The sequence below is a fragment of the Leucoraja erinacea genome, unplaced genomic scaffold (assembly GCF_028641065.1).
Source record: "Leucoraja erinacea ecotype New England unplaced genomic scaffold, Leri_hhj_1 Leri_1126S, whole genome shotgun sequence".
NCBI classification, from domain to species: domain Eukaryota; kingdom Metazoa; phylum Chordata; class Chondrichthyes; order Rajiformes; family Rajidae; genus Leucoraja; species Leucoraja erinaceus.
The window spans coordinates 1-24,718 of record NW_026575370.1 but is presented as its reverse complement, the minus strand read 5'-3'; the positions used below and the strand labels follow the sequence as shown (position 1 = coordinate 24,718).

The 24,718-nt window shown below is 46.9% G+C and overlaps 1 protein-coding gene across 1 annotated transcript; it reads left to right on the top strand.

Moving 5' to 3' along the window:
- Positions 1–1,219: 1,219 nt before the first annotated feature.
- On the top strand, positions 1,220–22,203 carry LOC129715333 (advanced glycosylation end product-specific receptor-like). The gene is made up of 5 exons (XM_055665206.1): positions 1,220–1,599; positions 9,369–9,478; positions 15,880–16,072; positions 19,879–19,943; positions 22,018–22,203. The coding sequence occupies exons 1-5, from the start codon at positions 1,476–1,478 to the stop codon at positions 22,201–22,203; spliced, it is 678 nt and encodes a 225-aa protein (XP_055521181.1). The 5' UTR covers positions 1,220–1,475.
- Positions 22,204–24,718: the final 2,515 nt, after the last annotated feature.

Genomic DNA, 24,718 nt, shown 5'->3' with positions numbered 1-24,718 from the left:
TCACTCTGGCCATGGAGGAGGCCCAGGACAGAAAGGTCGGATTTGGAATGGGAGGGGGAGTTGAAGTGCTGAGCCACCGGGAGATCAGGTTGGTTATTGTGAACCGAGCGGAGGTGTTGGGCGAAACGATCGCCAAGCCTACGCTTGGTCTCACCGATGTAGAGCAGCTGACACCTAGAGCAGCGGATGCAATAGATGAGGTTGGAGGAGGTGCAGGTGAATGAGCTCCTTGGTCTTCTTGGAGTTAAGGGCCAGGTTGTTGTCAGCACACCATGCTGCTAAGTGCTGGACCTCCTCCCTGTAGGCCAGCTCATCGTTGTTGCTGATGAGGCCAATCACCGTTGTATCATCTGCATACATGGTGGACAGAGTCCAGAACCAGGGGCCACACACAGTTTAAGAATAAGGGGTAAGCCATTTAGAACTGAGACGAGGAAACACTTTTTCTCACAGATTGTGGTGAGTCTGTGGAATTCTCTGCCTCAGAAGGCGATGGAGGGTGGTTCTCAGGATGCTTTCAAGAGAGAGCTAGATAGGGCTCTTAAAGATAGAGGAGTCAGGGGAGAAGGCAGGAACAGGGTACTGATTGTGGATAACATAGAAACATAGAAATTAGGTGCAGGAGTAGGCCAGTCGGCCCTTCGAGCCTGCACCATTCGCCATTCAATATGATCATGGCTGATCATCCAACTCAGTATCCCGTACCTGCCTTCTCTCCATACCCCCTAATCCCCTTAGCCACAAGGGCCACATCTAACTCCCTCTTAAATATAGCCAATGAACTGGCCTCAACTACCCTCTGTGGCAGAGAGTCCCAGAGATTCACCACTCTCTGCGTGAAAAAGGTTCTTCTCATCTCGGTTTTAAAGGATTTCCCCTTTATCCTTAAGCTGTGACCCCTTGTCCTGGACTTCCCTAACATCGGGAACAATCTTCCTGCATCTAGCCTGTCCAACCCCTTAAGAATTTTGTAAGTTTCTATAAGATCCCCTCTCAATCTCCTAAATTTTAGAGAGTATAAACCAAGTCTATCCAGTCTTTCTTCATAAGACAGTCCTGACATCCCAGGAATCAGTCTGGTGAACCGTCTCTGCACTCCCTCTATGGCAATAATGTCCTTCCTCAGATTTGGAGACCAAAACTGTACGCAATACTCCAGGTGTGGTCTCACCAAGACCCTGTACAACTGCAGTAGAACCTCTCTGCTCCTATACTCAAATCCTAGCCATGGTCACATTGAATGGCGGTGCTGGCTCGAAGGGCCGAATGGCCTCTACTCCTGCACCTATTGTCAATCTAGCTCTCTCTTGAAGGGACTACAGATGCTGGTTTACACAGAAGGTTGTGAGGTGTAAAGGTGAGGGAGTTTGATTCGGCATGGAAAGGGTTAAACTACTCAGGGCTGCCCTGCTAGTGCCAGGCTCGACAGTCTGCAGGAGTTCCGGCTGATAAGGAGCAGTGATCTCCAAGTGAAAATGCAAATTGCAACGCAGTGTAAACACAAGGCAAGCTCCTCGGCTCCTGTCAGCATGGCCTCCGCTCCTGCTCTGCTCTGCGCATTTCTCATCTCCGTTTATGCTCCTCCTGTCTCTGCCCAAGGTAAGCCCTTCATTGTCAATGTCCATCTCTTTCCCTTTGTGCTGGGCGTAACTTAGAGATGCTGGTTTTTCACCAGCAGAGTAAGGCACAAAGGTGCTGGTGTAACTCAGTGGGACAGGCAGCACCAAAGCTCATAGAGCGGAGATCTCTGTGCAGCATCTCTGGAGAGAAGGAACATATAACAATTACTGCACGGAAACAAGCCATCTCGACCCTTCTAGTCCGTGCCGAACACATAATCTCCCCTAGTCCCATATACCTGCGCTCAGACCATAACCCTCCATTCCCTTCCCATCCATATAACTATCCAATTTATTTTTAAATGATAAAAACGAACCTGCCTCCACCACCTTCACTGGAAGCTCATTCCACACCGCTACCATTCTCTGAGTAAAGAAGTTCCCCCTCATGTTACCCCTAAACTTCAGTCCCTTAATTCTCATGTCATGTCCCCTTGTTTGAATCTTCCCTACTCTCAGTGGGAAAAGCTTTTCCACATCAACTCTGTCTATCCCTCTCATCATTTTAAAAACCTCTATCAAGTCCCCCCTTAATCTTCTGTGCTCCAAAGAATAAAGCCCTAACTTGTTCAACCTTTCTCTGTAACTTAGTTGCTGAAACCCAGGCAACATTCTAGTAAATCTCCTCTGTACTCTCTATATTTTGTTGACAGCTGACATCTCAATAGACAATAGACAATAGGTGCAGGAGTAGGCCATTCAGCCCATTCAATTTGACCATGGCTGATCATCCCCAATCAGTACCCCGTTCCTGCCTTCTCCCCATATCCCCTGACTCCACTATCTTTAAGAGCCCTATCTAGCTCTCTCTTAAAAGCATCCAGGGAACCTGCCTCCACCGCCCTCTGAGTCAGAGAATTCCATAGACTCACAACTTAAAACCGAGATGAGAAGAACTTTTTTCACACAGAGAGTGGTGAGTCTCTGGAACTCTCTGCCACAGAGGGTAGTTGAGGCCACAGATCATTGGCTATATTTAAGAGGGAGTTAGATGTGGCCCTTGTGGCTAAGGGGATCAGGGGGTATGGAGAGAAGGCAGGTACGGGATACTGAGTTGGATGATCAGCCATGATCATATTGAATGGCGGTGCAGGCTCGAAGGGCCGAATGGCCTACCCCTGCACCTAATTTCTATGTTTCTATGTTTCTATGTTTCTATGTTTTTATTTTAAAGAAACATTGAACTGTGAGCAGCGGTAGATTTGCTGCCTCTCGGAGTTACTGCTCTCTGGTTGTGGTAGGATGGTTCAGTTGCCGGATAGCAGCTGGGTCGGTGCGGACTCGGATAGCCGAAGGGCCGCGCTGTGCCTCTGAACTAAACCAAATAATACGGGGCCAAAGATTGCTCACTATGTGGTGTGAGGAGGGGCTGGGCCTGTTCGTACCAGCTTGTGTCGCCCGCAATCACTTCCATCAAAGGGAGGGGAGACGCAGCAGAGATGCATGGCAGATATCTTCATCGCACGCCACACATGTTGCACTTATCAGCCCTGCCATCTGCAGCATTCTCTCTTGCCACTGACTCACCCACCTTCCCTTCCACCCACAACCCCGAGCTGCCATAGAGGGAGTACAGAGACGGTTCACCAGACTGATTCCTGGGATGGCAGGACTTTCATATGAAGAAAGGCCGGATAGACTCGGCTTGTACTCGCTAGAATTTAGAAGATTGAGGGGGGATCTTATAGAAACGTACAAAATTCTTAAGGGGTTGGACAGGCTAGATGTAGGAAGATTGTTCCCGATGTTGGGGAAGTCCAGGACAAGGGGTCACACAGTTTAAGGATAAGAGAGAAGTCCTTTAGGACTGAGATGAGAAAATCATTTTTCACACAGAGAGTGGGGAATCTGTGGAATTCTCTGCCACAGAAAGTAGTTGAGGCCACAGTTCATTGGCTATATTTAAGAGGGAGTTAGATGTGGCCCTTGTGGCTAAAGGGATCAGGGGGTATGGAGAGAAGGCAGGGATGGGATACTGAGTTGGATGATCAGCCATGATCATATTGAATGGCGAATGGTGCAGGCTCGAAAGGGCCGAATGGCCTCTACTCCTGCGCCTATTTTCAATGTTTCTATGTTTCTATGTAAGCGATAGGGGCAGAATTAGGCCATTTGGCCCGTCGAGTAACTCAGCGGGACAGGCAGCATCTCTGGAGAGAAGGAATAGGCGACGTTTCGGGTCGAGACCCTTCTTCAGACTGAGAGTCAGGGGAGAGGGCGGGACAGAGAGAAAATGTAGTCAGAGGCAGTAGGACTGGTTGGAGAGCTGGGAAGGGAGAGGGGATGGGGAGAGAGGGAAAGCAAGAGTTACTTGAAGTAATTAAGGTGGGTAAAGCTTGATGGACCATGAGACATATGAGCAGAATTAGGCCATTCAGCCCATCAAGTCTACTCCACCATTCTATCCCTCCCTCCTATCCCCATTGTCCTGCCTTCTCCCCTTTTAGCCACAGACACCCGTGCCAATCAAGAATCTATCTCTGCCTCAAAATTATCAGTTAAAGTCTACCCCATAGAAGAGAGGTGGTCTCCTGGTGAAGGTGGTCTCCTGGTGAAGGTGGTCTCCTGGTGAAGGTGGTCTCCTGGTGAAGGTGGTCTCCTGGTGAAGGTGGTCTCCTGGTGAAGGTGGTCTCCAGGTGAAGGTGGTCTCCTGGTGAAGGTGGTCTCCTGGAGAAGGTGGTCTCCTGGTGAAGGTGGTCTCCTGGTGAAGGTGGTCTCCTGGTGAAGGTGGTGGTGAAGGTGGTCTCCTGGTGAAGGTGGTCTCCTGGTGAAGGTGGTCTCCTGGCGAAGGTGGTCTCCTGGCGAAGGTGGTCTCCTGGTGAAGGTGGTCTCCTGGCGAAGGTGGTCTTCTGGCGAAGGTGGTCTTCTGGCGAAGGTGGTCTCCTGGTGAAGGTGGTCTCCTGGTGAAGGTGGTCTCCTGGTGAAGGTGGTCTCCTGGTGAAGGTGGTCTCCAGGTGAAGGTGGTCTCCTGGTGATGCTGGTCTCCTGGTGAAGGTGGTCTCCTGGTGAAGGCGGTCTCCTGGTGAAGGCGGTCTCCTGGTGAAGGTGGTCTCCTGGTGAAGGTGGTCTCCTGGTGAAGCCCCCAATACAGTGGCTAGAATCTCACAACCTGCTCCCCTCTGCCTAACGAGGCGTTACCTCTGGGTGGCACAGTGGCTCATCGGTAGAGTTGCTGCCTTACAGCACCTCCAGCCCCAGAGACGTGGGTTCGATCCCGACTACGGGTGCTGACTGCGCGGAGTTTGTACGTTCTCCCCGTGACCTGCGTGGGTTTTCTCCGAGATCTTCCTCCCCCCCACACACACTCCAAAGACGTGCAGGTTTGTAGCTTGATTGGTCTCCAAATCTGAGGAAGGACATTATTGCCATAGAGGGAGTGCAGAGACGGTTCACCAGACTGATTCCTGGGATGTCAGGACTGTCTTATGAAGAAAGACTGGATAGACTTGGTTTATACTCTCTAGAATTTAGGAGATTGAGAGGGGATCTTATAGAAACTTACAAAATTCTTAAGGGGTTGGACAGGCTAGATGCAGGAAGATTGTTCCCGATGTTGGGGAAGTCCAGGACAAGGGGTCACAGCTTAAGGATAAAGGGGAAATCCTTTAAAACCGAGATGAGAAGAACTTTTTTCACACAGAGAGTGGGGGAAGTCCAGAACAAGGGGTCACAGCTTAAGGATAAGAGGGAAATCCTTTAAAACCGAGATGAGAAGAACTTTTTTCATACAGAGAGTGGTGAATCTCTGGAACTCTCTGCCACAGAGGGTAGTCGAGGCCACAGTTCATTGGCTATATTTAAGAGGGAGTTAGATGTGGCCCTTGTGGCTAAGGGGATCAGGGGGTATGGAGAGAAGGCCGGTACAGGATACTGAGTTGGATGATCAGCCATGATCATATTGAATGGCGAATGGTGCAGGCTCGAAGGGCCGAATGGCCTACTCCTGCACCTAATTTCTATGTTTCTATATTTCTATGATTGCCTTTGGTATAAAAAGTGGAAATTGTCCCTAGTGTGTGTGTGTAGGATAGTGTTAGTGTGCGGGGATCGCTGGTCGGTACGGACTCGGTGGGCCGAAGGGCCTGTTTCCGCTCTGTATCTCTGACGGATAACCAAACCTCACACAGTGTGCTGATCCCAAAGCAGACTCACCAGGCTGTGCAAATCCCCTCTTGTATCCCACCACCGCTGCATCCAACCCGAAATAGTCCACCACACCAGTTTCCACAAGAAATGCATTGATGACTGTGTTAGGACGAATGCAATTCAAGTCAAGGGCGGCACGGTGGAGCAGTGGTAGAGTTGCTGCCTCACAGCGTCAGAGACCAGGTTCAATCCCCTGCGAGATTGATCCCTGGGATGGCGGGACTGTCATATGGCATTGGGGGTTCAGTATTGATGTGGATAGAGAACTGGCTGGCAAACAGGAAGCAAAGAGTAGGAGTAAACGGGTCCTTTTCACAATGGCAGGCAGTGACTAGTGGGGTACCGCAAGGCTCAGTGTTGGGACCCCAGCTATTTACAATATATATTAATGATCTGGATGAGGGAATTGAAGGCAATATCTCCAAGTTTGCGGATGACACTAAGCTGGGGGGCAGTGTTAGCTGTGAGGAGGATGCTAGGAGACTGCAAGGTGACTTGGATAGGCTGGGTGAGTGGGCAAATGTTTGGCAATGCAGTATAATGTGGATAAATGTGAGGTTATCCATTTTGGTGGCAAAAACGGGAAAGCAGACTATTATCTAAACGGTGGCCGATTGGGAAAGGGGGAGATGCAGCGAGACCTGGGTGTCATGGTACACTAGTCATTGAAGGTAGGCATGCAGGTGCAGCAGGCAGTAAAGAAAGCGAATGGCATGTTGGCTTTCATAGCAAGAGGATTTGAGTATAGGAGCAGGGAGGTTCTACTGCAGTTGTACAGGGTCTTGGTGAGACCACACCTGGAGTATTGCGTGCAGTTTTGGTCTCCAAATCTGAGGAAGGACATTATTGCCATAGAGGGAGTGCAGAGAAGGTTCACCAGACTGATTCCTGGGATGTCAGGACTGTCTTATGAAGAAAGACTGGATAGACTTGGTTTATACTCTCTAGCATTTAGGAGATTGAGAGGGGATCTTATAGAAACTTACAAAATTCTTAAGGGGTTGGACAGGCTAGATGCAGGAAGATTGTTCCCGATGTTGGGGAAGTCCAGGACAAGGGGTCACAGCTTAAGGATAAGGGGCAAATCCTTTAAAACCGAGATGAGGAGAACTTTTTTCACACAGAGAGTGGTGAATCTCTGGAACTCTCTGCCACAGAGGGTAGTTGAGGCCACAGTTCATTGGCTATATTTAAGAGGGAGTTAGATGTGGCCCTTGTGGCCAAGGGGATCAGAGGGTATGGAGAGAAGGCAGGTACGGGATACTGAGTTGGATGATCAGCCATGATCATATTAAATGGCGGTGCAGGCTCGAAGGGCCGAATGGCCTACTCCTGCACCTAATTTCTATGTTTCTATGTTTCTATATGAGGAAAGATTGAAAAGACTAGGCTTGTATTCACTGGAGTTTAGAAGCATGAGGGGGAATCTTATAGAAACACATAACATTATAAAAGGACTGGACAAGCTAGATGCGGGAAAAATGTTCCCAATGTTGGGCAAGTCCAGATCCAGGGGCCACACACACAGTCTTAGAATAAAGGGGAGGTCATTTAAGACTGAGGTGAGAAAAAACTTTTTCACCCAGAGAGTTGTGAATTTGTGGAATTCCCTGCCACAGAGGGCAGTGGAGGCCAAATCACTGGATGGATTTAAGAGAGAGTTAGATAGAGCTCTAGGGGCTAGTGGAATCAAGGGATATGGGGAGAAGGCAGGCACGGGTTATTGATATGGGACGATCAGCCATGATCACAATGAATGGCCTCCTCCTGCACCTATTTTCTATGTTTCTCTCATCCTGACTACGGCTGCTGCCTGTACGGAGTTTGCATGTTCTCCCTATTAGCTCAGGTTTACAGCCTGATTTTCCCCCACATCCCTCCTCTGTACCCATGCTCCTTACCCCCGCTGCCTCTGTATTCCTCCCTGTGTCCCTGCTCCATATCCCCGTTCCTGATCCCATTCCGTCTACCTGCCTCTGGTCCTGCCCGTTGCCATTCCCGATCCCGTTCCCTAAACCTGTACGTAATCCCATTCCGTCTCCCTGCTCCCGATCCCGTTTCGAGTCCCTGCTCCCGATCGCCGCTTCCCATCCCTGTTCCCAATCCCACTCCATCTCCCTGCTCCCGATCCCGCTTCGAATCCTTGCTCCCGATGCCCACTTCCTATCCCCGTTCCCAATCCCACTCCGTCTCCCTGCTCCCGATCCCGCTTTGAATCCCTGCTCCCGATCCCATTCCAAATCCCTGCTCCTGGTCCAGCTCGTCGCCATTCCATAATCCTGTTCGCAACCCCACTCCGTCTCCCTGGTCCTGAACCTGTTCTGTGTTCCCGTTCTTGATCCTTTCCCGTTTCCCTCCCATCCCCACCCTGTATCCCTGCCCCTGAGATTATTCCATATGTCTGCTCCTTACTTCCCGCACCCATCTCCATATCCTTACCTCCCACCCCACTCCATACGGAGCTTTGTACCTTCTCCCCGGGACCTGCGTGGGTTTTCTCCAGGCGCTCCGGTTTCCTCCCACACTCGTGCAGACGTGCAGGTTTGTAGGTTAATTGGCTTCGGTAAAGATTGTAAATTGTCCCCAGTGTGTGTGGGATAGTGTTAGTGTGCGGGGATCGCTGGTCGGCACGGACTCGGTGGGCCGAAGGGCCTGTTTCTGCTCTGTATCTCTAAACTAAACTAAACTAAAGGCGACTGCACGTACTTTCGCAGGAAGTGATGTTCAGTCACGCAGTCAAAGTGTTACAATACATGTGTGTAGGAAGGAACTGCAGATGCTTGTTTACACCGAAGATCAAGTCAAGTCAAGTCAAGTCAAGTTTATTTGTCACATACACATACGAGATGTGCAGTGAAATGAAAGTGGCAATGCTCGCGGACTTTTGTGTAAAAGACAAACAACAAAACAACCAAACAAATTATAAACACAATCATAACACACATATTCTTTTACATAATAAATAATAGAAGGAAAAACGTTCTGTAGAGTTAGTCCCTGGTGAGATAGGCGTTTACAGTCCGAATTGCCTCTGGGAAGAAACTCCTTCTCAACCTCTCCGTTCTCACCGCATGGCAACGGAGGCGTTTGCCTGACCGTAGCAGCTGGAACAGTCCGTTGCAGGGGTGGAAGGGGTCTCCCATGATTTTGTTTGCTCTGGAGTTGCACCTCCTGTTGTATAGTTCCTGCAGGGGGGTGAGTGAAGTTCCCATAGTGCGTTCGGCCGAACGCACTACTCTCAGCAGAGCCTTCTTGTCCTTGGCAGAGCAATTCCCAAACCAGATGGTAATGTTACCGGACAAGATGCTTTCCACCGCCGCTGCGTAGAAGCACTGGAGGATCCTCGGAGACACTCTGAATTTCCTCAATTGCCTGAGGTGGTAAAGGCGCTGCCTTGCCTTACTCACCAGTACTGAGGCGTGTGATGCCTATGTGATAGACACAAAGTGCTGGAGTAACTCAGCGGGACAGGCAGCATCTCTGGAGAGAAGGAATGGGTAACGTTTCTGGCAGAGACCCTTCTTCAGACTGAATAAAGTAACTTTAAGTAAATGAGTGGTGAATGGAACTAATTACGTTTCTCTGCATTAAACTTGCTTTCAGATCAGCGTGAAATTGCACCCATCAGACTTCTTGCCTCATTCGGGCTGAAACACACGCTTTCCTGTACCTCAGCTCATCAGAACAGCATCCAGACTGTGCAATGGCTACAGGTAAATACATGTCTTTCCAGGTGACTTTGGCCTTTTCATAGCAAAAGGATTTGAGTATAGGAGCAGGGACGTTCTACTGCAGTTGTACAGGGTCTTGGTGAGACCACACCTCGAGTATTGCGTACAGTTTTGGTCTCCTAATCTGAGGAAAGACATTCTTGCCATAGAGGGAGTACAGAGAAGGTTCACCAGACTGATTCCTGGGATGGCAGGACTTTCATATGAAGAAAGACTGGATAGACTCGGATTGTACTCGCCAGAATTTAGAAGATTGAGGGGAGGATCTTAAAGAAACTTATAAAATTCATTAAGGGGTTGGACAGGCTAGATGCAGGAAGATTGTTCCCGATGTTGGGGAAGTCCAGAACAAGGGGTCACACAGTTTAAGGATAAGGGGGAAGTCTTTTAGGACCGAGATGAGAAAAACATTTTTCACACACAGAGAGTGGTGAATCTGTGGAACTCTCTGCCACAGAAGGTAGTTGAGGCCACAGTTCATTGGCTATATTTAAGAGGGAGTTAGATGTGGCCCTTGTGGCTAAGGGGATCAGGGGGTATGGAGAGAAGGCAGGTACGGGATACTGAGTTGGATGATCAGCCATGATCATATTGAATGGCGGTGCAGGCTCGAAGGGCCGAATGGCCTACTCCTGCACCTATTTTCTACGTTTCATAAGCTCATAAGTGTTAGGGGCAGAATCAGACCATTCGGCCCATCTGGTCTACACCACCATTTAATCATGGCTGATCTATCTCTCCCTCTCAACCCCATTCTCCTGCCTTCATCCAGTAACCCTTGACATCCGTGCTAAGCAAGAATCTATCAATCTCCTCCTTACAAAAGTGTGGCACGGTGGTACAGTGGTAGACCTGTTGTCTAACAGCGCTTGCAACGCCGGTTTCCATCCCGACTACGGGTGCTGTCTGTACGGAGTTTGCGTGGATTTTCTCCGAGGTCTTCGGTTTCCTCCCACACTCCAAAGACGTGCAGGTATGTAGGTTAATTGGCTTGGTGTAAATGTAAATTGTCCCTAGTGTGTGTCGGATAGAAACATAGAAATTAGGTGCAGGAGTAGAGGCCATTCGGCCCTTCGAGCCTGCACCGCCATTCACTATGATCATGGCTGATCATCCAACTCAGTATCCCGTACCTGCCTTCTCTCCATACCCCCTGATCCCCTTGGCCACAAGGGCCACATCTAACTCCCTCTTAAATATAGCCAATGAACTGTGGCCTCAACTACCCTCTGTGGCAGAGAGTTCCAGAGATTCACCACTCTCTGTGTGAAAAAAAGTTCTCCTCATCTCGGTTTTAAAGGATTTCCCCCTTATCCTTAAGCTGTGACCCCTTGTCCTGGACTTCCCCAACATCGGGAACAATCTTCCTGCATCTAGCCTGTCCAACCCCTTAAGAATTTTGTAAGTTTCTATAAGATCCCCTCTCAATCTCCTAAATTCTAGAGAGTATAAACCAAGTCTATCCAGTCTCTCTTCATAAGACAGTCCTGACATCCCAGGAATCAGTCTGGTGAACCTTCTCTGCACTCCCTCTATGGCAATAATGTCCTTCCTCAGATTTGGAGACCAAAACTGTATGCAATACTCCAGGTGTGGTCTCACCAAGACCCTGTACAACTGCAGTAGAACCTCCCTGCTCCTATACTCAAATCCTCTTGCTATGAAAGCCAACATACCATTCGCTTTCTTTACTGCCTGCTGCACCTGCATGCCTACCTTCAATGACTGGTGTACCATGACACCCAGGTCTCGCTGCATCTCCCCCTTTCCCAATCGGCCACCATTTAGATAATAGTCTGCTTTCCCGTTTTTGCCACCAAATAGTCTTAGGATCACAGGTCGGCGCGGACTCGGTGGGCCGAAGGGCCTGTTTCCACGCTGTATCTCTAAACTAAACTAAAATATTCATTGACGGACTCCACAGCCTTCTGTGGCAATGAATTCCACTAGTGGGATAGTCTAGGACCAGAGGCCACAGCCTCAGAATGAAAGGACGTACCTTTGGAAAGGAGATTAGGAGGAATTTCATTAGTCAGAGGCTGGTGAATCTGCGGAACTCATTGCCACAGTCAGCTGTGGAGGCCAACTCAACCTGTTTTTACCCCACATCCTTCAAAACCTGTCCTATCCATGTACCTGTCCAAATGTCTTCTACATATTGTGATAGTCCCAGCCTCAACTACCTCCTCTGGCAGCTTGTTCCATGCACACACCATACAACGGTGAAACCGTTGCCCCCTCAGGTTCCTATTAACTCTTTCCCCTCTCACACCTTAAACTTACATGGTAAATGGTAGGGAATTGAAGAATGTAGGTGAACAGAGGGATCTGGGAATAACTGTGCACAGTTCCCTGAAAGTGGAATCTCATGTAGATAGGGTGGTAAAGAAAGCTTTTGGTGTGCAGGCCTTTATAAATCAGAGCACTGAGTATAGAAGTTGGGATGTAATGTTAAAATTGTACAAGGCATTGGTGAGGCCAATTCTGGAGTATGGTGTACAATTTTGGTCGCCCAATTATAGGAAGGATGTCAACAAAATAGAGAGAGTACAGAGGAGATTTATTAGAATGTTGCCTGGGTTTCAGCAACTAAGTTACAGAGAAAGGTTGAACAAGTTAGGGCTTTATTCTTTGGAGCGCAGAAGGTTAAGGGGGGACTTGATAGAGGTTTTTAAAATGATGAGAGGGATAGACAGAGTTGACATGGAAAAGCTTTTCCCACTGAGAGTAGGGAAGATTCAAACAAGGGGACATGGCTTGAGAATTAAGGGACTGAAGTTTAGGGGTAACATGAGGGGGAACGTCTTTACTCAGAGAGTGGTAGCTGTGTGGAATGAGCTTCCAGTGAAGGTGGTGGAGGCAGGTTCGTTTTTATCATTTAAAAATAAATTGGATAGTTATATGGATAGGAAGGGAATGGAGGGTTATGGTCTGAGCGCAGGTATATGGGACTAGGGGAGATTATGTGTTCGGCACGGACTAGAAGGGTCGAGATGGCCTGTTTCTGTGCTGTCGTTGTTATATGGTTATATATGGTTATATGGTTATGTCCTCTGGTTCTTGAATCCCCTACTCTGGGTAAAAGAGTTATTCTATCTATTTGCCTTGATTGAATGGCAGAGCAGACTTGAGGGGCCGAATGGCCTAACTCTGCTCCTATGTCTCATGGCCCATCATCCGTAATCCAGAAAGACTGGATAGACTCGGCTTGTACTCGCTAGAATTCAGAAGATTGAGAGGGGATCTTATAGAAACTTACAACATTCTTAAGGGGTTGGACAGGCTAGATGCAGGAAGATTATTCCCGATATTGGGGAAGTCCAGAACAAGGGGTCACACAGTTTAAGGATAAGAGGGAAGTCTTTTAGGACCGAGATGAGAAAATCATTTTTTACCCAGAGAGTGGTGAATCTGTGGAATTCTCTGCCACAGAAGGTAGTTGAGGCCACAGTTCATTGGCTATATTTAAGAGGGAGTTAGATGTGGCCCTTGTGGCTAAAGGGATCAGAGGGTATGGAGAGAAGGCAGGGATGGGATACTGAGTTGGATGATCAGCCATAATCATATTGAATGGCGGTGCAGGCTCGAAGGGCCGAATGGCCTACTCCTGCACCTATTGTCTATGTAATCCTCCCTGATTTGGTACTTTATACATGCCATGTGACCAAGGTATTTAAATAAAGGAGAGATTGATGGGTTCTTGATTAGACAATAGACAATAGGTGCAGGAGTAGGCGATTCAGCCCTTCGAGCCTGCACCGCCATTCAATGTGATCATGGCTGATCATCCTCAATCAGTACCCCGTTCCTGCCTTCTCCCCATATCCCCCGACTCCGCTATTTCGGTAGAAAGGTTCCAGGGAGAGAGCGGGAGAATGGGGGTTGAGAGGGAAAGATAGATTAGCCATTATGGATTGTCAGAGTAGACTTGATGGGCTGAATCCCGGGAACGAGTGGGTTGACATATGATGAGCGTTTGTCGGAACTGGGTCTCTACTCGCTGGAGTTTTGAAGGATGAATTGAGGAATCTTTGAAAGGTGCTACACCTTGGCAGGACAAATCAAAATAGGACGTACATGGTAAATGGTAGGGAATTGAAGAATACAGTTGAACAGAGGGATCTAGGTATAACCGTGCATAGTTCCTTGAAGGTGGAATCTCATATAGATAGGGTGGTAAAGAAAGCTTTTGATATACTAGCCTTTATAAATCAGAGCATTGAGTATAGAAGCTGGGATGTAATGTTAAAATTGTATAAGGCATTGGTGAGACCAAATCTGGAGTATGGTGTACAATTTTGGTCGCCCAATTATAGGAAGGATGTCAACAAAATAGAGAGAGTACAGAGGCGATTTACTAGAATGTTGCCTGGGTTCAACAACTAAGTTACAGAGATAGGTTGAATAAGTTAGGTCTTTATTCTCTGGAGCGCAGAAGGTTAAGGGGGGGACCTGATAGAGGTCTTTAAAATGATGAGAGGGATAGACAGTGTTGATGTGGACAAGCTTTTCCCTTTGAGAATAGGGAGGATTCAAACAAGAGGACATGACTTCAGAATTAAGGGACTGAAGTTTAGGGGTAATATGAGGGGGAACTTCTTTACTCAGAGAGTGGTAGCGGTGTGGAATGAGCTTCCAGTGGAAGTGGTGGAGGCAGGTTCATTGGTATCATTTAAAAATAAATTGGATAGGCATATGGATGAGAAGGGAATGGAGGGTTATGGTATGAGTGCAGGCAGGTGGGACTAAGGGGAAAAAAACATTTGTTCGGCACGGACTTGTAGGGTCGAGATGGCCTGTTTCCGTGCTGTAATTGTTATATGGTTATATGGATTAGAAGATAAGTTGTTGAGCCAGAGCTGAACACAGCCCTTGGCATCTGCACAAAATGGTGTGTCTTGTACATGGTGGTGGAACGCATGGTGGAAAACGCTCTTATTTGACCCCACCGAATAGTGAAAGGCCTGGATAGAGCGGATGTTTCCACTGGTGGGAGAGTCTAGGCCCAGAGGGCACAGCCTCACAATAAAAGGACCTACCTTTAGAATGGAGATTTAGATGAATTCCTTTAGCCAGAGGGTGGTGAATCTGTGGAATTCTTTGCCACAGACGGCTGTAGAGGCCACGTCAGTGGATATATTTAATAATAATAATAATAATAATAATAATAATTTTATTTATAGAGCACTTTAAAAACAAACATAGCTGCAACAAAGTGCTGTACATCATTAACCATTGACAAAAAAGTTAATACACACCAAAAATAACAATCAAAAGAAATAGTAGGAAAAGACAAGTAAAATAAAGAAACATCAAAAACACCACAAACAGAAGCAAAGCCTCAGGCATGGTCAAAAGCCAGGGAGTACAAATGTAGAGATAGATAGATTCTTGATTAGTGCGGGTGTCAGGGGTTATGGGGAGAAGGCAGGAGAGTGGGGTTAGGAGGGAGAGATAGATAAGGCTTGATTGAATGGCAGGGTAGACATGATGGGCTGAATGGCCTCATTCTGCTCCAACGTCAATAGACAATAGACAATAGGTGCATAAGGAGCCCATTTGTCCCTTCGAGCCGACACCGCTATTCAATGTGATTGTGGCTGATCATCCCCAATCAGTTTCCCGTTCCTGCCTTCTCCCCATATCCCCTGACTCCACTATAACCATATAACCATATAAGAATTACAGCACGGAAACAGGCCATCTCGGCCCTACAAGTCCGTGCTGAACAACTTTTTTTTCCCTTAGTCCCACCTGCCTGCACTCATACCATAACCCTCCATTCCCTTCTCATCCATATGCCTATCCAATTTATTTTTAAATGATACCAATGAACCTGCCTCCACCACTTCCACTGGAAGCTCATTCCACACCGCTACCACTCTCTGAGTAAAGAAGTTCCCCCTCATATTACCCCTAAACTTTTGTCCCTTAATTCTGAAGTCATGTCCTCTGAAGTCATGTCCTCATATCTTTAAGAGCCCTATCTAGCTCTCTCTTGAAAGAATCCAGTGAACCGGCCTCCACCGCCCTCTGAGGCAGAGAATTCCACAGACTCACAACTCTCTGTGAGAAAAAGTGTTTCCTCGTTTTCCTCATTTTCCTCATCACCCTTAATCCTCCTTAATTTCTCTAACTTCAAGTAGCCCTTGCTTTGCCTCTCTCTCCATCCCCTCCTTCCCAATTCTCCCACCAGTCTTACTGTCTCCGACTACATTTTATCTCTGTGTCTCTCTCTGCCCTGCCATCGGTCTGAAGAAGGGTCTCGACCCGAAACGTCACCCATTCCTTCTCTCCAGAGACGCTGCCGGTCCCGCTGAGTTACTCCAGCGTTTTGTGTCTATCCAGTTAATCCTCCCTTGTTTTGTGCTTGCTCATCGCAGAAAAGAAGTTTCATGGAACGCTGGGAAGAGATTGCCGAGTTATCGGTGCCAGTGAACAAGGAGAGATTTCAGGTCCTTGACGATGGCTCCCTGGTGATTCTGTCTGTCGGTGTCGAGGATGAGGGTCTGTTCAAGTGTCGAGTGGGGAAGGACAGCACAGAGGACCTCTCTGTAACCAGCGTGGTCGTCTATAGTGAGTACCCTTTCTCTGTTGTGGCCTCCACAGCCGTCTGTGGCAGAGAATACCACAGGTTCACCACCCACTGATTAACAAAATTCCACATCATCTCCTTCCTAGAGGAATCTATCTATATATCTATAAAACTCTGGGGCTATCCGGCCGGCTGCCGTCCGGATCCCTTTCTGCCTTTTGATTCGTGCCCGATACTCGCAGATGTCCAATCGGAATGGCCAATGCTCGCAGATGTCCAATCGGAATGGATTCATTTGCATGTACGGCTGCCGGCTGCATTTCTTCCTTTGATTCATTGCCACGCCCAATCCAGACGCTCAATCTCCGAGATATTTTCCATTTCGGTAGAGATTTCGATTTTCTTTCTAAGTATCCACTCCTCATTATATTTCGTTGTGTTGAAGTACACGTTTTTAATCAAATCCTTCTCCCCCCCCCCACCCCCAAGTATTTCAAAAATAAACTGGCTTCTCCATTTACATGCCAGCTTCCAACACACTTCGAAACAAAGTTGCAAGACAGGAACACTCTGAACCTTTCACTGCTGCAGCAGGCAGGGGAGGTGCCATTGGATTATTTTTTAAATCCACTGCTGAGGGAGGCAGGGGAGTGCTGGAATCTTACTTTTGAGAACGGCTTCAGTTCCATTGGAGGAGACGGGTGCATGGTGGAATATTGGGTTGGGGGATCACACCATTGGGGGAGCAGACCCAACGGGTCTGCACTTGGTCTAGTGTCCTTTAATTCTGAGGCTGTGACCTCTGTGCCTAGACTCTCCCAGTCCACTCCACACCCATCTCCCACGTTGTGGGCCCTTCAACAACGCCAGATCCCACCTGATAGTTCAGTCCCGATTCCCGATCTCACAAGATAGACACAAAATGCCGGAGTAACTCAGCGGGACAGGCAGCAACTCCGGAGAGAAGGAATGGGTTGGTTTTGTGTTTTGTGTTGAGACCCTTCTTCAGTCTTGGGAGTCAGGGGAGAGGGAGACAGAGATATGGTGGCCGATTGGGAAAGGGGGAGATGCAGCGAGACTTGGGTGTCATGGTACACCAGTCATTGAAAGTAGGCATGCAGGTGCAGCAGGCAGTAAAGAAAGCGAATGGTATGTTGGCTTTCATAGCAAGAGGATTTGAGTATAGGAGCAGGGAGGTTCTACTGCAGTTGTACAGGGTCTTGGTGAGACCACACCTGGAGTATTGCGTGCAGTTTTGGTCTCCAAATCTGAGGAAAGACATTCTTGCCATAGAGGGAGTACCGAGAAGGTTCACCAGACTGATTCCTGGGATGTCAGGACTGTCTTATGAAGAAAGACTGGATAGACTTGGTTTATACTCTCTAGAATTTAGGAGATTGAGAGGGGATCTTATAGAAACTTACAAAATTCTTAAGGAGTTGGACAGGCTAGATGCAGGAAGATTGTTCCCGATGTTGGGGAAGTCCAGGACAAGGGGTCACAGCTTAAGGATAAGGGGGGAATCCTTTAAAACCAAGATGAGGAGAACTTTTTTCACACAGAGAGTGGTGAATCTCTGGAACTCTCTGCCGCAGAGGGTAGTTGAGGCCACAGTTCATTGGCTATATTTAAGAGGGAGTTAGATGTGGCCCTTGTGGCCAAGGGGATCAGAGGGTATGGAGAGAAGGCAGGTACGGGATACTGAGTTGGATGATCAGCCATGATCATATTGAATGGCGGTGCAGGCTCGAAGGGCTGAATGGCCTACTCCTGCACCTAATTTCTATGTTTTTATGTTTCTATATGGAAGGTAAGGTGTGAAAATGAGAGATCAAAGCAGATGGTGATCCAGGAAATGAGGGGAAGTTGACAACGAGGCATACAAACAGTAAAATGAATCAGGAGGACAGTGAGAAGAACTAGTCGGAGAACTAGGATGGGGAAGGGACGGGAAGACATGGAACGCAAGCGTTACTTCTGTGAAACTAATTGCCACCGACGGCTGTGGAGGCCACAAGTCAGTGGATATTTTTAAGGCAGAGATAGATAGATTCCTGATTAGTGCGGGTGTCAGGGGTTATGGGGAGGAGGCAGGAGAATGGGGTTAGGAGGGAGAGATAGATCAGCCAAGATTGGATGGCGGTGTAGACTTGATGGGCCGAATGGCCTCATTCTACACCTATCACTTATGACTTTATGACCTTAGACTTGAAGGTAATAATAATAATAATAATAATAATAATCATTTTATTTATAGAGCACTTTAAAAACAAACATAGCTGCAACAAAGTGCTGTACATCACTAATCATTGACAAAAAAGTTAATACACACCAAAAATAACAATCAAAAGAAATAGTAGGAAAAGACATGTGAAATAAAGAAACATCAAAAACACCACAAACAGAAGCAAAGCCTCAGGCATGGTCAAAAGCCAGGGAGTACAAATGCGTTTTAACACTGGATTTGAAGGTAGAGACATCTATATTCATAGCACTGCCGAAACAAACATTGAAACATTGAAACATAGAAAATAGGTGCAGGAGTAGGCCATTCGGCCCTTCGAGTCAGCACCACCATTCATTGTGATCATGGCTGATCGTCCCCAATCAATAACCCATGCCTGCCTCCTCCCCATATCCCTTGACTCCACTAGCCCCTAGAGCTCTATCAAACTCTCTCTTAAATCCATCCAGTGATTTGGCCTCCACTGCCCTCTGCGGCAGGGAATTCCACAGATTCACAACTCTCTGGGTGGAAACGTTTTTTCTCACCTCAGTCTTAAATGGCCTCCCCTTTATTCTAAGACTGTGGCCCCTGGTTCTGGACTCGCCCAACATTGGGAACATTTTTCCCATAGAAACATAGAATGAGGTGCTGTTAACCATATAACAATTACAGCACGGAAACAGGCCATCTCGGCCCTACAAGTCCGTGCCGAACAAATTTTTTTCCCCTTAGTCCCACCTGCCTGCACTCATACCATAACCCTCCATTCCCTTCTCATCCATATGCCTATCCAATTTATTTTTAAATGATACCAATGAACCTGCCTCCACCTCTTCCACTGGAAGCTCATTCCACACCGCTACCACTCTCTGAGTAAAGAAGTTCCCCCTCATATTACCCCTAAACTTCTGTCCCTTAATTCTGAAGTCATGTCCTCTCGTTTGAATCTTCCCTATTCTCAAAGGGAAAAGCTTGTCCACATCAACTCTGTCTATCCCTCTCATCATTTTAAAGACCTCTATCAAGTCCCCCCTTAACCTTCTGCACTACAGAGAATAAAGACCTAACTTATTCAACCTATCTCTGTAACTTAGTTGTTGAAACCCAGGCAACATTCTAGTAAATCTCCTCTGTACTCTCTCTATTTTGTTGACATCCTTCCTGTAATTGGGCGACCAAAATTGTACACCATACTCCAGATTTGGTCTCACCAATGCCTTGTACAATTTTAACATTACATCCCAGCTTCTATACTCAATGCTCTGATTTATAAAGGCCAGCATACCAAAAGCTTTCTTTACCACCCTATCTATATGAGATTCCACCTTCAAGGAACTATGCACGGTTATACCTAGATCCCTCTGTTCAACTGTATTCTTCAATTCCCTACCATTTACCATGTACGTCCTATTTTGATTTGTCCTGCCAAGGTGTAGCACCTCACATTTATCAGCATTAAACTCCATCTGCCATCTTTCAGCCCATTTTTCCAAATGGCCTAAATCACTCTGTTCTTCCAGTTTGCATGATAAAATGCTGGAAGTTATAAAGCCTTAGATCATCTGCATTGTTATCTCCGCTGCTGCTCTGTGCTGTGACACTGATCCATCTTCCCCGCAGAGTCGCCCAGCGAGCCGATGCTAAAGGAGAGATTCCTGACGTTCACAGCTGGAGCACTGTCTGAGGTAACGTCAGCTTCGGACGGAGCAGAACCCAATCTCACCCCGGCCACTCCCCCTTCCATCGCCTCCATCTACACCTCACGCTGCCTCGGCAAGGCCAGCAGCATCATCAAGGACCAGTCTCACCCCGGCCACTCCCTCTTCTCCCCTCTCCCATCGGGCAAGAGGTACAGAAGTGTGAAAACAAACGCACACACACCTCCAGATTCAGGGACAGTTTCTTCCCAGCTGTTATCAGGCAACTGAACCATCCTACCACAACCAGAGAGCAGTCCTGAACTACTATCTACCTCATTGGGGACCCTCGGACTATCCTTGATCGGACTTTGCTGGCTTTACCTTGCACTAAACGTTATTCCCTTATCATGTATCTGTACACTGTAAATGGCTCGATTGTAATCATGTGTTGTCTTTCCGCTTGGGGAGTCTGCATCCTGGGGGCATGAATGTAACCCCAACATAAATACAGAGGAAACATAGAAACATAGAAACATAGAAATTAGGTGCAGGAGTAGGCCATTCGGCCCTTCAAGCCAGCACCGCCATTCAATGTGATCATGGCTGATCATCCCCAATCAGTACCCTGTTCTGCCTTCTCCCCATATCATAGAAACATAGAAACATAGAAATTAGGTGCAGGAGTAGGCCATTCGGCCCTTCGAGCCTGCACCGCCATTCAATATAATCATGGCTGATCATCCAACTCAGTATCCCGTACCTGTCTTCTCTCCATACCCCCTTATCCCTTTAGCCACAAGGGCCACATCTAACTCCCTCTTAAATATAGCCAATGAACTGGCCTCAACTACCTTCCGTGGCAGAGAATTCCACAGATTCACCACTCTCTGTGTGAAAAAATGTTTTTCTCATCTCAGTCCTAAAAGATTTCCCCCTTATCCTTAAACTGTGACCCGTTGTTCTGGACTTCCCCAACATCGGGAACAATCTTCCTGCATCTAGCCTGACCAACCCCTTAAGAATTTTGTAAGTTTCTATAAGATCCCCCCCTCAATCTTCTAAATTCTAGCGAGTACAAGCCGAGTCTATCCAGTCTTTCTTCATATGAAAGTCCTGACATCCCAGGAATCAGTCTGGTGAACCTTCTCTGTACTCCCTCTACGGCAAGAATGTCTTTCCTCAGATTAGGAGACCAAAACTGTACGCAATACTCCAGGTGTGGTCTCACCAAGACCCTGTACAACTGCAGTAGAACCTCCCTGCTCCTATACTCAAATCCTCTTGCAACGAAAGCTAACATAACTCCAGCATTTTGTATCTGTCTTTGGAATCAAAAGGAAATAAAGAAAGCAGGCAGTAAAGAAAGCGAATGGTATGTTTAGCTTTCATTGCAAAAGGATTTGAGTATAGGAGCAGGGAGGTTCTACTGCAGTTGCATCTCCCCTTTTCCTAATCGGCCACCATTTAGATAATAGTGTACTTTCCTGTTCTTGCCACCAAAGTGGATAACTTCACATTTATCCACATTATACTGCATTTGCCATGCATTTGCCCACTCACCCAGCCTATCCAAGTCACCTTGCAGCCTCCTAGCATCCTCCTCACAGCTAACACTGCCTCCCAGGAATCAGTCTGGTGAACTTTCTCTGTACTCCCTCTATGGCAAGAATGTCTTTCCTCAGATTAGGAGACCAAAACTGTACGCAATACTCCAGGTGTGGTCTCACCAAGACCCTGTACAGCTGCAGTAGAACCTCCCTGCTCATATCCCCGGACTCCGCTATTTTTATGAGCCCCATCTGGCTCTCTCCTGAAAGTATCCAGAGAACCGGCCTCCACCGAATTCTCTGAGGCAGAGGCGGAGACGAGGAAACACTTTTTCTCACAGAGAGTGGTGAGTCTGTGGAATTCTCTGAGGCAGAGAATTCCACAGACTCGCCACTCTCTGTGAGAAAAAGTGTTTCCTCGTCTCCGCCATCCTATCACAACTACGGAGGCACAGCGGTAGAGTTGCTGCCTTACAGCGCTGGAGTACTAAGTTCAATTGTAACGTTGGCGTGAACATATGTTGAGCTTTCTCGACGGCCAGCCTCTGATTTTCCCATTTTCTTCCTCCCAGATTGGGACGTGCATCTCTAACGATGGCCACCCCATCAGTAACATTACTTGGTACAAGGATGGCAAAGAGGTGTTTGCCAGCAGGAACGGTGAGAAACCAGCTGATGAGATCACTACCTTCATAGCAAAGAAAAGGCTTTCAGTTGCACCAGTCTTTCACAACCTCAGATATATCATAGAAACATAGAAACATAGAAACATATAAATTAGGTGCAGGAGTAGGCCATTCGGCCCTTCCAGCCTGCACCGCCATTCAATATGATCATGGCTGATCATCCAACTCAGTATCCCGAACCTGCCTTCTCTCCATACCCCCTGATCCCCTTAGCCACAAGGGCCACATCTAACTCCCTCTTAAATATAGCCAATGAACTGCTTAAGGATAAGGGGGAAGTCTTGAAGAAAGACTGGATAGACTCGGTTTGTACTCGCTAGAATTTAGAACATTGAGGGGGGATCTTAAAGAAACTTACAAAATTCTTAAGGGGTTGGACAGGCTAGATGCTGGAAGATTGTTCCCGATGTTGGGGAAGTCCAGAACAAGGGGTCACACAGTTTAAGGATAAGGGGGAAGTCTTTTAGGACCGAGATGAGAAAAACATTTTTCACACACAGAGAGTGGAGAATCTCTGGAACTCTCTGCCACAGAGGGTAGTTGAGGCCACAGTTCATTGGCTATATTTAAGAGGGAGTTAGATGTGGCCCTTGTGGCTGAAGGGATCAGGGGGTATGGAGAGAAGGCAGGGACGGGATACTGAGTTGGATGATCAGCCATGATCATATTGAATGGCGGTGCAGGCTGGAAGGGCCGAATGGCCTACTCCTGCACCTATTTTCTATGTTTTGTATTGTATTGTATTGAAAATTATCTCAATTTGAAGCAACAAAATGAATTTCCCTTACAGGCAGTATCATAAAAACAAAAATCATTAAAAAAAATAAATAAATAAATAAAAACATAAATAAATAAATAAATAAATAATAAATGAGTAAATAAATAAATAAAACATATTAAAAATAAAATTGAAATTGAATTTTAAAAAAAGCACAAACACAGAAAGTCCACGACACAACATAACATAACCATATAACAATTACAGCACGGAAACAGGCCATCTCGGCCCTACAAGTCCATGCCGAACACATTTTTTTTTCCCCTTAGTTCCACCTGCCTGCACTCATACCATAACCCTCCATTCCCTTCTCATCCATATGCCTATCCAATTTATTTTTAAATGATACCAATGAACCTGCCTCCACCACTTCCACTGGGAGCTCATTCGACACCGCCACCACTCTCTGCGTAAAGAAGTTCCCCCTCATATTACCCCTAAACTTCTGTCCCTTAATTCTGAAGTCATGTCCTCTTGTTTGAATCTTCCCTATTCTCAAAGGGAAAAGCTTGTCCACATCAACTCTGTCTATCCCTCTCATCATTTTAAAGACCTCTATCAGGTCCCCCCTTAACCTTCTGCGCTCCAGAGAATAAAGACCTAACTTATTCAACCTTTCTCTGTAACTTAGTTGTTGAAACCCAGGCAACATTCTAGTAAAAAACTCACATAAATGGCACCAAGGTGAGGATGGCACCATAGATGGCACCGAACATCATGTTTCTATGTTTCTTAACGTCCTACCCATGTACTTGTCGAACTGTTTCTTAAATGATGGGATAGTCCCAGCCTCCACTACCTCCCCTGACAGCTCATTCCATACACCTGCCACCCTTTGTGTGGAAAAGTTACCCCTCAGATTCCTACTGAATCTTTTCCCCCCTTCACCTTAAATCTGTGTGTCCTCTGGTCCTCGATTCCCCTACTCTGGGCAAGAGACCTATTCCTCTTGTGATGTTATACACCTCTATAAGATCACCCCTCATCCTCCTGCGCTCCATGGAATAGAGACCCAGCCCTGCTCAACCTCTCCCTGTGGCTCTGATGAAGTCGAATTTTAGTTAAAAATATAAGAAGATTTTAAATTGGCTTCTGGGCTAGCTTACAGCTTATATTTAGTCTCAAATTAGGCTTTCCTTAGGTTGCGGGTGTGTGAGATAATAAATCCTATAACATTGTCTCCCAAGTGACAGGCAGGGAAGAGAAGCTAGAGAGATATCTTTGAAGTAAGATGCCATAAACCAAATGACCAATGTTTATGGGGGAGGAGGCAATAAAGGAAGAGAGAAATAGCCAGTCACATCTTTGTAAACAAATGGCCTATGTTTATGAGGGACCAAGTGACAGAGAGGAAGCAGCGAAAAGAGCTAGGGTGGTCTATTTGGAGATAAAATGACCTAAAGCAAATGGCCAATGTTTTTAGTATATCTTGTACCATGTAAACCAAAGGTTTGATGTGATGCATTCTGTGGAAACCTTTTCCTGTACCTCTGACCATGACTAATGTCTGTGGAATGTGCTAAGGGGACAAAAAAACCCTATTTAAGGCAATGTAATTCTGTTGTTCAGAGAAGGTGGCTGAGGACAGTTAAGTGTCTACATTGGTCACTTAGCTGGAATTCTCGCTCCCTTCCATTGGCCGATGTTAAGTAAAGTTTTGAACTGGTCTACCAAACAGTTTGTGTGGTGTCTGTTTATTAAGAAGCGAACCTGGTTTAGTAGTTATAAAAGTTGCTTTTTCAGCTCAAGAGTGCTTTAAAACAATGTCATGCTTGTTGTAATGCTCTGCCTCTGTAATTTCAGAAGCGC